General features: G+C 44.8%; 1 protein-coding gene across 1 annotated transcript; it reads right to left on the bottom strand.

Annotated features, from left to right (window-relative positions):
• Window positions 1-4889: 4889 nt before the first annotated feature.
• Window positions 4890-8641, bottom strand: LOC141749884 (rho GTPase-activating protein 24-like). Its single transcript, XM_074604127.1, has 2 exons — window positions 7844-8641; window positions 4890-6608 (listed from the first exon to the last, which is right to left on the bottom strand). The coding sequence occupies exons 1-2, from the start codon at window positions 8095-8097 to the stop codon at window positions 6401-6403; spliced, it is 462 nt and encodes a 153-aa protein (XP_074460228.1). The 5' UTR covers window positions 8098-8641; the 3' UTR covers window positions 4890-6400.
• Window positions 8642-13995: the final 5354 nt, after the last annotated feature.

Below are 13995 nucleotides of genomic sequence, written 5' to 3'. Positions count from 1 at the left end.
TGGTCAACATAGATACAATCTGTGATCTTAACTGCTCACCTGAAAAAAAGAGTTCTATGGCTATCAATCAGATTATTTACCAGAAACATTATGTTAAATATATGAACACTGAGTAGCTGAATGGCATTGCAGAAATGGAGTATGTTTTAAACAGTTCATTTCATCTGTGCTCATATCATCTTTCCTCAAAAAAAAAAAAAGCTTGGCATTTTGAAATCTGGATAAACAGCCGATGAGTGTGCTTTGAGGAAATACTGTGATATGACAAGTCTAGTTTTTATTGCAAAAGATGAGAAATGAATGTCAAAATTAAGGCTTTGTCTGCATGGTTCGTACAAAATAAACTAGTGTAAGGACTGGAAACAGTGTTTCCAAACAGCCTTTGAAGTTTTGTAATGTTTCCGGTAAGGGTTTGCATTTCTTTGTCAAAATAATGAAAAATAAACTCAACCTTAACTAGAAATTAACTAGTTGGTTGGTAAGTTTCAAAACCTGTTAGGAACCAGAGGGCTCTTGAGGTTTCCTTTGTCTTTTTTACGTCCTAAGAGATTCATTTTTTTAAAAAGTGATTCTTTATGATTATTTTTCTTTCATAAAGGAAGGACCTTAAATGCTAAATCAGTTTCCTTTTTAGATCTGATCATATTTGGCTTAAAATTGTAATTTTCTGAATGAAGTAGCATTTAGACATTCAAAATACAGCCGACGTACCAAGTCTTCGAAAACTGAGCGGATGACCCTGCGTTGGGCAGAAGCGCAGCCCTCTGGGTTCAGATGTTCGAGTGCAGACAGATCTTTGCTAACACGATGCCGCTCTGCAGTAGGGGTTCGGCCTTGCAGCAGTACGGTTTGTGTGGAGTGTTTCATTTGAATTGTCACACTTGGCATGGAAGTACTTTAAGCGTGGTGGGGGGTAAATGCTGAACAGCCTTTGTCTGTATATTCTACATATGTCATATGGATTCTATCAGGGCTTGATGCTAAACTTAGTGTGATACCATATACTGGGAACCAAATTCTTTCCTGGGATGTGTATTGTGTAATTCCTGCTCAAAACTGGTTTTGATCCAGGGACACCTGCACCCAGATGCAGAATTTGGACTCAAGTTCCTATAGATGAATCAAGGGATTTCTTTGCTTTTTCCAGAGTGTCTTTGATTATTTTTTTTAACATGTTGAAATATGACAGAAAAAGTGTATTCTGGGTTATTATTTTACATATATTTTAGATTTATTACCTGAGTGATAGTGATGTTCTAAAAGCTTATTACACAACTTATTGGTTTTATTTTTTGCCCGCTCTGCATGCTAAAAATGTCTGGAGCTAAACTAATGTTTTAAGTAAACCATCTTTTCTCATATTAGTGTTGGAGGAAAGTGGAGAGATAACCGTTGTTTCTGTTTGTGTTCTATAAAATTACTATTTTTGTAGCTAAAATTTTAGTCGTTGGATTTCAATCCCACCGTGTGGCTTTGTGGATATAAATTTACCTGGGTCCGCCATTTCAGACAGTATATGTATAACAAGTCCAGTATAAAATTAAACTAATAAAATGCACTCTTCTGTAATCTGCTAATGAAAATACGGCAAATTATTTTGGTCCAAGAATTCAAAACAAAATAGAGAAAATACATTTAACTATTTACGTTTTTAATCCTTGATGCTGCTGCTTATTTTTTTGAAAAGGTGCTTGCAGTTTTGCACAAAAGAAATCGACTTTATTAATTGCTGGGTTTGAAGCACTTTAGGATTCTTCTTAATACAACCAGTATGTGGTGTAAAAAGGAATGACATAAAAAGTGTTTAAATTTTGGTTGCAATCTTTACTATTCTGATAGATTTGATCAACATGTTCCTTTAAATATATACATGAAAATATATACATGTTTTCAGAGATTTTTAAATTAGAAATTTTTTTTTTTTAATGGGCTGAAATTTAACACATAGTAAGAGATCGTTTGAGGAACATCTTGTACTCAAATGCCTGTAGGCTGACTTAAATAGCAGTGTGACTCCCTAGCCATCTATTATATAAAGAGAGAACAAAGATACGACGACGTTTGTTCCTGCAGCAAGACGAGCTGGCTATGAGCGCTAGCGTCCTTTTTGTTAAACAAACAAACAAAAAATTTATTAACTGTTGGCTACGCGTCTTAAGGTAGTCATATATGTTACGGTAAGGCCAGAACATGCAGTTATTGTGACTCCACTGCAATGGATGCTCTGTGAATGCCGCAGGAAGACTGTCCCTGCTCTAAAATACTGGCCCGAAACCCCGCGACTTCCCCCGCTGTACTGCAGCGAGTCCGTGGCTAGGTGTTTCCCAGGCTGGGTCTGTAGTGCAGCACTCCGTAGTTCCTTGGGATAACAGAAGCAGAGAGAAAGTAATGGGGTAAGAACGACACTTTATGTTTGCTACCTGAGACGGTAGTCGTGTTTGTTACTGATAGCGAAGCTGATGTAATACCCGTGAGCATGTGCTATTGTATTGTCTTCTAATGGGGAAAAACTTTTTTGAAAAACCAAGTGTGTCTCTAGCTTTTCTATGAATTCAGATGCTTAAATTGGTGCTAATTTTTTTAAAAGAAAAATGTAACAGATGGTTAGCAGTGTATTTGTCTGTTTTTGATAACTATATTTTCTTAAATGTTGGCAAGCCAAACTTTATAAAATGACTAACGTGCATTTTCAGCTTCATCAGACTCCCAGATTTTCCTAAAGTAAAATGTTTAAACTTCCATGGTAGTTGCTGCTTCTTTGGGGCTATTGCTTTCAGGTGTGTTACACACTACTAAAATGAACACAATTAGAAAGATAGCAATACATAACTATCCCTTTCTTTGAATTACACGACGTGTTGGGTTCCCCTAATGGTTTTAGCAGTCTAGTGTAATCAAGGTACCTAATTAAGAGCGAATCACAGATACCTGTGTGCAGTTAACTCAGTACAGTGAAGCCTTACCTGGTCATTAAGATAATTTATAAAGATTATACAAATTTTCATCTATTTTAGAGGGAATGACAAATAGAAATAATTAACTGTTTTCCTACAAATTCAAATGTTAATTCCAGAGAATATATTCTATAGTGTACTCCAGAACACGTGCTATTAGAGAGTATAGTAGGCTCCTTGAGTGATTTGTTATGAAATCCGGTTTTATCTCATGACTCAAAATAAACCCCCTCCAAAAACTGTTTCTTTGAGGATTTCTTTTGATTCGGCCTTCAAGTTGTAACCCCCTTCAGAATGCTTTGTGCGTCTTGTTTTGGCCCTCTTTCCTACCTTCTGTTTACCAGATGTCACAAAAAGTAGCATCAAGCCCTATCACTTGTTACAGTGTTCTGATTTTATGGCCTTAATATTAGTTATAGTACGGTATATAATTTCAGAAGAAAGATGTGCTTTGAAGTCTAATTATATAGATACTTGTGGCCTCTTCTGCCTATGAAATTAGGCTTTGATTGTCATATCTCATTCTCGATGCTTGTGCAATAGGAACATGTTCCTTTCAACGCAGTGGCTCTTTTGTCTGATGCTGGACTTTGTTTTCAGGATGACTAGAAAGTTTTTAGGGTTTGGGTTTTTTTATGGACAGCAGTCATGCTTCCTTGTTTTTTTGGATTGATTTTCTTTAAGGAAATTAGAATTTCATAGGGAAAACTGTCAATAACTAGTTATGAACTGCTAGTTAAAGCCTTGTTCTGAAGCTTTTTGGTTGTTTTTTTTTTTTCTTCTCCAAGAACGTTATTGTAAAACAGTACTAAAGCCACTGTAAAATTACAAATAAATATGTATACTTAAAAGATTTGAGCCGTCTGTCTTATTTACTGTAGCAATGTTTTCTTTTTCTTGATTCTTGCTGTGTTGAAGTGTTTATGTAACCAAAATGATCCATGCTCTTAGTTATTTTAAAACAGAAAGTCTCAGTTACCACTTTAGCTTCCAGTTAACCAAAAAGTAAGTACTGGTATGAAAAACGAATGAAGAATAGCTTTAAGAGACCGGTTGGAGCTGCTTTCTCCTCATCAGCTGGAACACTGGGACACATTAACAGCACTTGGTTTTACTGCCGAGTGTGTTTTGAAATTTGGGGGTTTTAAATCACAGAAGCTTGCCTGGTGATACTGACAGCTCTGTGTTCCCATCCTTGGGTTGAAGGGCGTCCTCATCAGACTGTCAGACTGCGGGCAAGTTTCAGCTAAGCCGCTGGCTGTATACCTGTGTGCATATATACGTGCGGATGTAGAAGGACTTTGGAAGAGTTTTCTCTTCACCTTGTGCTCAGACAATGTTGTGGTTCATTTTGTTCTCACGGAACAAGACGGAGGTACAGCTAATGTGAAAAAAAGAGTTCCGATGTACTTATTTTGAGGAAGAGGAAAGTGTTCTTGCAAGGACAGTGATGAGGTTTCCAGGTTTGCAAAGCTGCCTGCTCTACCTGCGGGGAAGGTGAAGTAAAACTGAACTGCCACTCTCATCTAATTGCTTTTCAAGAAGGTTTTCTAACGTTACATGAAGGGTTAACATAGCTGCCTTTGTAGATGAAGGGCTAGGGCTCTCAGCCAGACTCTGGTGTTGTAAAAGCTTCACCTACGACGGTCTGAAATAATTTTTACAGCAATGTTGCTATTTCTCGTGTGGAGAGCCTGACATTTTATTTCTTCCCTACAGGGCGCTGCCACAGAGTATGTGGACAAAGCAGGGATGCCCAGTAGAGCCCAAAGCTCCCCTGTATTTGATGATGGGGTATTTTTCAGGTTACTTCTTCCCCTGCAGAGGAAGACCTAATTCATTAAGTAGAGAGCAACAACAAAAAAAAAACTTAAGCAGGGCAATGAGGTGTGTGCAGGGAAGTGTTTTACAAAGCATTATCCAAGTACATTCCTCGCCTTTTGCCATATCTTTTTATTTCCTGCAATTTCTTGAGGCTGGCAGGACAGTTCTGGAAAGGTAAGGAATTGATTAAACAAGACCGAAGTGATTTTTGAGGAAAGTGGAACTTCAGAAGTGAGGGCTTTTTCATAGTAATGAGAACTCAGAAGATGAGGAGGGAGTGGAAAAACCAAAAAGAATGTAAGTGTGTGGAATTCAGATTTAAAAATGGTTCAGTTCGTGATTACGCGGTGTGAAGGTAGGGTGGCAGTGAAACAAGGTGCAGTTCAATGGTGCGCTCGTGGAGAGCAGGCGGCGCTGGGAAAGGGTTGCACTTCGGAACAAAGGGCCCGTGGCATTGTCCTGGGCACGGAATAGGGCAGGGCTGCTGCCCTCCGCCAGCCTGGGGGGATAAGACTCTGGGTTTTTTGATTCACTCATATTTCATCTTAAAACGAGCTGCTCGCTCCTCTCTGGGGAAGAAGAAAAACATCTGTGCAGTTTTTGCTTGCACATCGTACGCTGTTCTAGTGAGACGGTGAGTTATCAAGTAGGTGGTCAGTCTTACGTTTAGTCTTGCTGAAAAGCAAATAATAAACCACATGTGTTTCTCATATAAAGTATAATTTTAAATTCAGTACAGGTTTAAGTGTACAGATGCTATTGCTCATGTTAAAGTTCCTCTGCAGTAGATTAAAAGAGTGGTAGTGTTTTCCTTGATATTTAACTGTGTATGTGGTGTTACTGCTGGTATCAAAACAGGTAACACACCTCTCACGTGGAGAGAGGTAGCTCTGAGGAGACAGGAGCGAGGGGTTCTACCACTGACCATCTTAAGACTAATGTGTTGCTGTGGGAGTCCTGGAGGGAGCCTAGTTATAATCCAGAGGAGCAAATGGCTCTGTAGGAGGAGTCCTCCCCCTCCGTGAATGCATATCCCTTCAGCCAGGGTGCGAGAATTGCTCTGAAGCTCTGGATCCCGGGCACAGGGCGATGCGAGCGCTGGTGGGAGCCGCAGGGAGAGGTGTGTGGGCTCATTGTTCCTCTGTACTTGGCTCTCCCTGAAGCAGCTCTTGGGGTGCAGGTACGAGCTCAGCCCTCCTTAAAGCCCATGTAATACCTGTGTGACTTCTGGGTGGCTGGTAAAACACGCTCCAACCAGCACGACATCCCTTGATTGAAGCCGCTTAAGCATTTAGTGCGTCGGTACCAGACTCCAGGCCAGGCACAGAACACCAGGGTGCTTCCCCAGCACGCGGGCTGGGCAGCTGGTGGTGCAAAGTGTGTCTGAAAGGTTTTTCCAGTGGTAAGGGAAAGCATTCCTGGCGTTAGCGGGGTGGTGCAGAGCTCCTGCAGTTCAGGGATCCCAACAAGTTTGTATCAACTGCTGACTTTCCAGTTGGCAGCCTGGTTTTTACGGTTGGGTTTCTTATTTCACCTCTGAAATGGGAGTTTGTGCTGAAATCAGAATACGGCCCTTCTCCCTCCTGCAGTTGAGCTCAATTTCGAACTGAACAAGCTGCTGTTTATTTCCACCTGTTAATTTTCCCGAAGGTTTCGAAAAACTCTTCCATTTCTTTTTGGAGCGTTTCATTTCTTCTCTCTGCGTCTTCCTTTGCTCTCTCCGCGTTCCGCACTTTCATCTCCGTGAGGCTGTACCGCTTGCGCTGCTGCCCCAGTTTTGAACGCGTGGCCTTAATCTCCGCCTGCAGCTCCCTGTGCCGCTGCTCCAGGCTGCTGGAAAGACAGACATTGTAAATCACACGGTTTTCCCTCCCCACGCACCCCCTTTCTCAATACAGCTATAGGCTTTGTTGAAAGCTAGGCTTTTTTTAACATAGGACTAGTAACTATAAATACGAGTATTGGCATCCCCAATACTTTTCCAATTTATGGTGTTATAGGTTACAATAAAAACTGCGATTTTTAGTCATCCTAATTTACAATAAATATAAATAACCATATGGCCAAAGGAGTCAGTTTTGGGGTTGGTTTTTTTTTTTTGTGTGCGATGGAATACTACAGTAGTCTAACACAGCAAATGGTAATGCAACGTATTTTAGGAAGCACTGAGGATTCTGCTTATGTTGCAGTTCCCTTGAACTGCAAGAGAAAACATAAGTAGAATACAGCAAAAAGGAAAAAAAAACCCAACCTAGGAATAGGACCTTTATTAAGAAGAAATTGTTAAGTACTTCTTCAAGAAATTAAAGATTACATGGATTTATTTTTCTTTACACAATGTTCAAGGCAAAGTGTAATTCAGCATTACCCGCTTGCCATCTGCTGCAGTGATGCACGTTGAGGTATTTCATGATTTAATCAAATAGTCAATTTGCACGGCGTACCTGAAATTATCACTAATGAACAATATTGTATTTAAAATGTTCATTCCTTTTAATTACACGAGAAAAGCAGCACTGTTCGGAAAGTAGAGCCTGCAAATGTTTCTGCTTTTTTCTTTTTTTCCTCTTGATAACAAGCTATGCCTAAATCTCTGTTCCGCTTCTAATCTTAGAAATTGGGAAAATACTTATGAACAGTTTCCTCTGAGTTGTTAAAATTCATGACTTGCAATTTGTAAAGAATAACGACTTACTGCTAATGCTGCCGAGAACCCCGCATGTTTTTCCCTAGGGAAATGCTTAATATTGGATTAAGGCAAAAGAGAAAAAAATACACAATAGAGCAGAGGCTTTTCAAGAGCTCTGCGCAGCCCTGCAAAAAAATCCTATAGATGCTCTGGAGTTTCTCAAGCACCTCACATGAAAATGGATTCAAGTAACTGAATTAATTGCGAAGCTCATCCTGTAACGCTGGATCCCGGGTGCGTTCACAGTGGGATGGGGACGCGGTGGCTGCAGCAGCATCCAGGGACCCGAGTGGCAGATGAGGACCCTGCCGGAGCTGCACACGGCAGGAAGAGGTGCCTTCCTTCAAAGCCTCGGTGTTTTTTTAAAATCCTTTACCTTGCAATTTTAGACTCGTACTCTGCCTTCTGCCGGGACATCAGCAGCCGCAGCTTGGCCAGGCGGTGCCGCGGGGAGCCTGGGTTCGCTGGCAACTCACCGCAGGAACCAAAGCTCTCGCTGTCGTCCCCTGGGACGTGTCCTGTCTTTTCCTGCTCCCCCAAAGCAGGACTGACAGCTGTGTTGGTTTCTTGGGAGTTTTCTAGGTGGGCAAGCCTTGTCGAATGTCTTGAAGGAGAATTTTCCTCAAACATGGTTTAGCAGCGGGAGCTTGCCCAGCTAGCAGCACCCCTACCCTCCGGGCCTTGCCGAAGACTCAATGCTTTTTCTGTTCGAGAGGGGACCTTGTTTTCGGCTCTGTCTCGCTCTGCCTTGTCACGGGCTGTGAGAGTTTTCTTCCTCCCCGCAGCTGTTTGAAGCTTTTTGAAATACTTGGAAATAGTCCATTTTGCTGGAGCCTGGATCTTCTTTCAGGCTCTGCCTTTTGCTTTTTGTCCGCAGCAAGTTGAGGTCTTGGGCTGCTGCCCGTCTACTGCCCGCTTGCCTTTGCTGCCACGGTGCTTTATGCTCATCCCCAGGAGCTACTGCTGCTTTCCTGCCCTCGGTGCGTCCGTGGGCTTTGACTGACATCTGTGGGTGGCTGGTTTTACAGCTGCCCACCCTTGACTCGTTTCCCGCATCCCTGTTTCTGCTTCGGAGGCAGCAAATCGCAAGCGCGGGCGGCCAGCTGCTGCGGTCACGATGCTTCGAGGAGGTTAAGGAAAAACAGGCGAGTTGTCAGTTGTATTTCAGTTCCTCTTGGAAAAGCTATTTGATGTGAATAAATAGGGAGTGTTTATTTTAGCTGCTTGTTCTCACAAGAGAATCGAGCACGGTACAGAAATAACTTGTTGATAACTAAAGGAAGAGCAAACTGCATGCAGTTTAAATGCGTATCTTAAAAATAATAGAGATGGTTCAAAATAATCTGGAAAATTTTTTTCCTCTCCCTGACCCCCACCTGTTCAGTCTCCTGGTACAAGAAATAAAAATGGGCTGGTTTAGGTGCCGCTGTGTTTCTGTAAGTGTTTTACTGGTCTTCTACGTGAAAACCACCCCGGCTTTGACTCTGCACACCTGCCAAGGCTCTCGTGTGTTCCTTGCAGAAGTCGGAGCTGGGAGGTTATTGAGACAATTCCCTGCTTTAAGCAGCGCTCCCCTCGGTAGGAAGAGTCCTTAGGAATGAGCAGGCAGGTGGGTGAATGCTTTAGGAACCTAAAGAAGGCCTGGGGTGAGGATAATATTTAAAAAAAAAAAAAAAAAGTAAAAAAGTAAATAAGGCTTTTTGCCTTCTGAGGGTGAGATGCTGTACTGGAGGAAGGTGGGGAGAAATCCACTAATTTGATTTTGCAGAAGGAAAGTAATAAACTGATTTAAACACCACCATCACATCCCCCACACGCACAGACGCTGCAGCTGCTGCTAACCTAAACTTTTCCTCCAGAAAAAGATATTCCTGGAGTGTTAATGCTACTGCTTTGCATGAGTTCTGTGTCTATTAATAATCCAACAGATGGCTGTAGTTTCTGATGAATCGGATTTGGTTTCATTGATTAATCTGTTTTCTCCCCACCCCTGCGGCGCGGCAGCAGCTGTGCCCGCCGGCAGCTGCTCTTGCACCACCAGGCGCCTCTCCGGCCCCGATTCCCACAGGCATCTCAGCTCGCAGTGATCCTGGCATTGCCGCCCGTCGGGAGGCTGGTAGGGAGCACGTCTGTCACCTCTGCTGAGGCAGGACGGAGAAACGGGACAGCCAAAGGGTCCCCGTTTGAGAGCGGACAGACTGGGAGGAGTCCCACCTTGGGGGTCCCCTTTGCAGTGACAGTGCTGTAATGACACGACGTGGGTGAAATTAAGGAGGCCAACGGGATATGTGAAATTGGGAGAGCTGTGCTTAAGGTATGTCACTTCTGGTCACGGTCAGCAAGCCAAGCTGTTCCTGGAACTGGTTCTAGTGGCTCGTGTGGGAGACTCTTTGGAGGCAGCAGGTTTTCAGCGTGTGGGGCAAGGGGTTGGGAAGAAGCACCCCCGAGCCCTGCACCTCTAACGCCAGAGCTGTGTCTTGGCACTGAGACAGTGACCGGTTCCTTTCCTTGGCATTTGATCGCTCAAGGAAAGTGTAAAACCACTGCTCAGTTGTGGAGCCAACCATGCGATAAGGTGGCTGTGGAAATCCGCGTGAAAGTGTGACGTGTCTCCCTCTGCTTCGCCTTCCTTGTGCAGCTTAGCACTGAGCGAGAGACTTGCCTTAGCTCCTGCTCTTCTGGGAGAGCTCGCTCGCTCTATTTTTGGATTTTGCTAATTACTCACCTTGACGTTATCTTGCAGCTGATGTGCAAAGAAAAAACGATAGATGAAACGATTCCCCCCCGCCCGGCTGCCTCTCTCACACACCCACTCCTGCTGCTGGTGTGGCTCCAGAGCGACGTGAAGCGCGTCAGCGCTGACGCTAGAACGAAGAGGGGCTGGGGAGGATGTGGCTTTTCCATTTTCTCCTGGAGGTCAGTGCTGGCCGTGGGGCTTTATAGCAGGAGCCACGGGAAGGAAGATACTTACTCCTTGGGTTAGAAGCTGACAGCTCCTCCATGACAGGTCATTGACGCTGGGCTGGTGGTGCCAGAGGGGAAAGAGGAAAATAAGCGAATAAAAAAGTTGCATTGAGGGTTGCTGCACAGGGGCCAGCTTCAAAGGTGGGACGAAGGTGAAGGGAGCGATGCAGAGGGTCCTGTCACAGCAAATGGTTTCTTCAAGCAGGAGACTGTCTGCTATGCATCCCGCGGCTGGGTGACAGACCCAGGGTACGGAAGGGTTTGTGCATCTCCGATGGCTTTCTGCGGCGCGTGCTAGCGCTGACAACTCCCGATTTCTTGGAAATTGCACCCCTGTGACAGTCCTATATCACCTCTTCTATAGGGTGGCTGCTGAGCTCCAGATTAGGAACACGGCCAACATCAGCGGGGCATGACAGCTGGAATCTCATCTACTCTGTGCGTCCTCTCCTAATTATAACCTTGATCAGGCCCAGCACCACAAAATGTTGATTTCCTCCCCCAGCACCCCTCTGGATTTGCATTTATTCATATGCCTTGTTGTCCTTTCACCTTCCCCGTGGCTTCCCAGGGAAGATTGCTGGTATTAGTTTCTTGACAATGTAAAGGTCAGCGATGAAGGAGCTGTGTATTTTTTTGCCCTGAGGCAGAGGAAGAGCTCTGTTCCAGACTCTCGGCTTGTGGGGAGCTGGGATGTTTTGAAAAATTGTTTCTTATTTTGGACTGACTTGGGATGGAGCTTGTGATTCTCTGCGATGACCTCTCCCTGGAGCGCAGAGATGCTGCCATGTGTGGTTAAAATTTAACATGCTTGAAATAGTTCCTCCGGGCGAGCTGTGGGACTCGGCCTCCCGCGGTTCTGGTCCTGCGCCAGCTGCCTGTTCCCCGGCGTCGCCTCTGAGCTCTGCGAGAGAGACCGCAGCACCCTCGCTTCGCCTTTTGTAGGGTATCATCTGCGCTGTGGACAGATGAGGTGCGACTGTTCCAAAAAGGATGCCCAGGGACGTGCATGTTTGCGATTACTGCCTAGATAAAAGCTCATAACTTCTTTTTGCGCAAAAGCTGATGATAATTGGACTCTGATTCGTAAGCCAGGTTTGTCAGCACTTTCTCCTCTTCAACCTGGTGGTAGAGATGAGCTCAGTTGCCAGCAAGGGAGAAAACAGAGTCATCTGCACGCAGCCTGTGGGGCATCTCCTTATGCCAGGCTGAACTATTTCAGTGCATTAAAATAGCTCTGTGTAGTGCACGTGGCAGCTGAAGCGCGTTCCCAGGTGTCCGCCAGAGCGGCTGGACGAGGTAACACCTAAACACCAGCACTGCGCTCCCGAGTCATCCCTCACGTGTAATGAATGAACTATTTACTGCGCTTAGCAGGAGGAATAAATGAAAACAAAGAAAATGTTCTCTCTGCACCTGCAGAAAGAGGCCCAGGACACTCCAGTCTTGGCTGGGACAGACACTGGATCCAGGTGCTCAGCGGCTTCGGGAGCCGGAGCTCTTTTAAACTTTTGGCAGCAGTCCTGTATTGCTTGATAGCAATCTTTTTGCGAAGAGAAATAGAAACAAACCAATAAAGAGCAAACTTTCATAACTTGATTTTGAAAGCGAATTTAATTTTTAATCTTTGTTTGCCTTTTTATGGTGCTTGTTCTTATACAAAAGTGTTGCCACATCCATTACAGGAGGAAGAGGTGCGTGTGGCTCGGTGCCTGAGCTTTTCAAGGGGGCTTGTCAGGAATATCGTGTATTGCCCCGTCTGCATAAGCTAATGTTTCCGTGCATAAATACAGAGGTCTGCAGCTAGATAGCATCACGGAAAATAAGGGCGCTTGCCTTTGGGCAGCTGGAAGCCGCTTGAAAAATAGAGCTGGAGTCTCCTTACTGCGACCCCCGCACAGAGCTGGGAGCATTTTTTTTTTATTATTATTATTTTTTTTTGGCCTGTCGCAGGGCTGCAGCCGACTGCGGAATCGCCCTCCTCCCCCCGGAGCCGGGGTCTGTCCCCGCAAACAGCCGCTGTAACGCCGCGGGGCTGGAGCGGGCCGGGGGCCTCGCAGCCCTTCCCCACGGGAGACGCTGTCGGATGTGGGGGGGCTGCTGCTGCCGGGGTGCAGGAATGGGTGGGAAGGGAAAAAAAACCTGACCTTTTTCTTCTTTTCTCTCCAGAGAAGAGTGGCATTCAGCCGCTTACCCACTAGATGTCACGGTTGGGTCTGGGTTTGTGCTGCTGTCACCGGCGCTGCCTGAGCCCAGACGCCTGGCCAGGAAAAAATCACACAATTTTTTTCAAGCTCGCTGGCAGTTTGTGACCAACATCTTATAAAAGCAAGGCATAAATTAATGTTCAGCGCTTAAACAAAGGCAAAAAAAGGTGGGCGAGGGGGAATATTTAAAAACCAGAGGCTCCTGGCGGGAGAGGGCACTGTGTGCTTCGCCGTACCCAAGGGGACGTGCATTTAGGATGAGTTTGTTCCAGGTGGGAGGCTGTGCGGCCTCAGAGCGCCCACCCCGTTGTCCCTGGGGTGTGAGACAGGGCCCGAGGAAAGAGCTTGTGAGCCCGGGGCTGCTCCCTGCTCCTCTTCCCGTACCACGCTGGGTTTCAATGAAAACCTGCTTTGTGCCTTGTGCTGGGTTAAAGGGGGCAGCCTTGATGGAAAGGGCTGGGGCGAAGGGGAGGGTGGATCAGGGCCACAGCATGGGCAGCGCCTGCACGTCGTCAACAAAAGCATCCTCACTAAATATATGAAAATAGCTTTAATCTAAGCCAATTTTCTCCCTCCCCAGCTGTATTTTGTGTTTCTGACATAGTTTACCTCGTTGCTGTAAGTGTAGGGTTTCCATCTGTGGCGGGAAATGGTGTTTCATTTGAAAAGTGAGTTCAAATTAACTCTCGCATCCTCCTTTTTCTTCTGTACAATAACTCCTCTCGTGTTGTGAAGGGGAAAAACTGCTTGGAAGGAGCCCTCCCGAACGGCCTTTCTCATGGACTTTGTTTTTAATTGGAGGCAGTTTCGATGCAATCCCCTACTTCATTTTTATTTTAGCTGTGCAGACCTGCCAGGAAGGATTCTGGTTTGTTCAGCGCTAGAGGCCGGTTTGTTTGTGCTTTCAAAATCACCCCCGACCACTCTCAGGGCCCGACCTGTTTAGTTCAGCTTTTGTATTTCTGGTTAACATTAATGGGAGCTGCTGATTCTGCTGATTTTCAGTCTGGCATTCAGTTTTAAGGATTTTTTTTTTCCTTTCAGGATCTTCTCAAGGCATGTTTCCATGTGGGACTTTCGTCTTTGCATAAGGACAAGGCTTTGACTTTAAAATAGCAAAAAAAAAAAGAGTTGAGAGCTCCTGCAATCCCTCTGGAAATGATCATTTTTACAAATGCCTGCTGCTCTGCTTAAAGCAAGCTGTCGTGTTTAGCTGCATTTTGGATGGTGTCTATAAACACAGCAGCTGTCTGCATGCAAACGGGACTTTCCAGCAGTGCATAATATGAAAAGAATCTTATTACGAGTTAAAAAAAAAAAAAGCACGAAAGGCTCAAAGAGCTCGGATGATGCCAGC

This window comes from Larus michahellis, chromosome 11 (genome assembly GCF_964199755.1).
Source record: "Larus michahellis chromosome 11, bLarMic1.1, whole genome shotgun sequence".
NCBI classification, from domain to species: Eukaryota; Metazoa; Chordata; class Aves; order Charadriiformes; family Laridae; genus Larus; species Larus michahellis.
Note: the sequence above shows the minus strand (reverse complement) of the source record. Positions and strands in the feature narration are given on the sequence as shown.

Excerpts from the sequence above, each read along its gene's own strand:
- LOC141749884 (XM_074604127.1), bottom strand. The coding sequence starts at position 8,097 with ATGTTTGAGGAAAATTCTCCTTCAAGACATTCGACAAGGCTTGCCCAC. Across the intron at positions 6,609-7,843 it reads TACGAGTCTAAAATTGCAAG|CCTGGAGCAGCGGCACAGGG; the intron begins GTAAAGGATTTT and ends TCTTTCCAGCAG.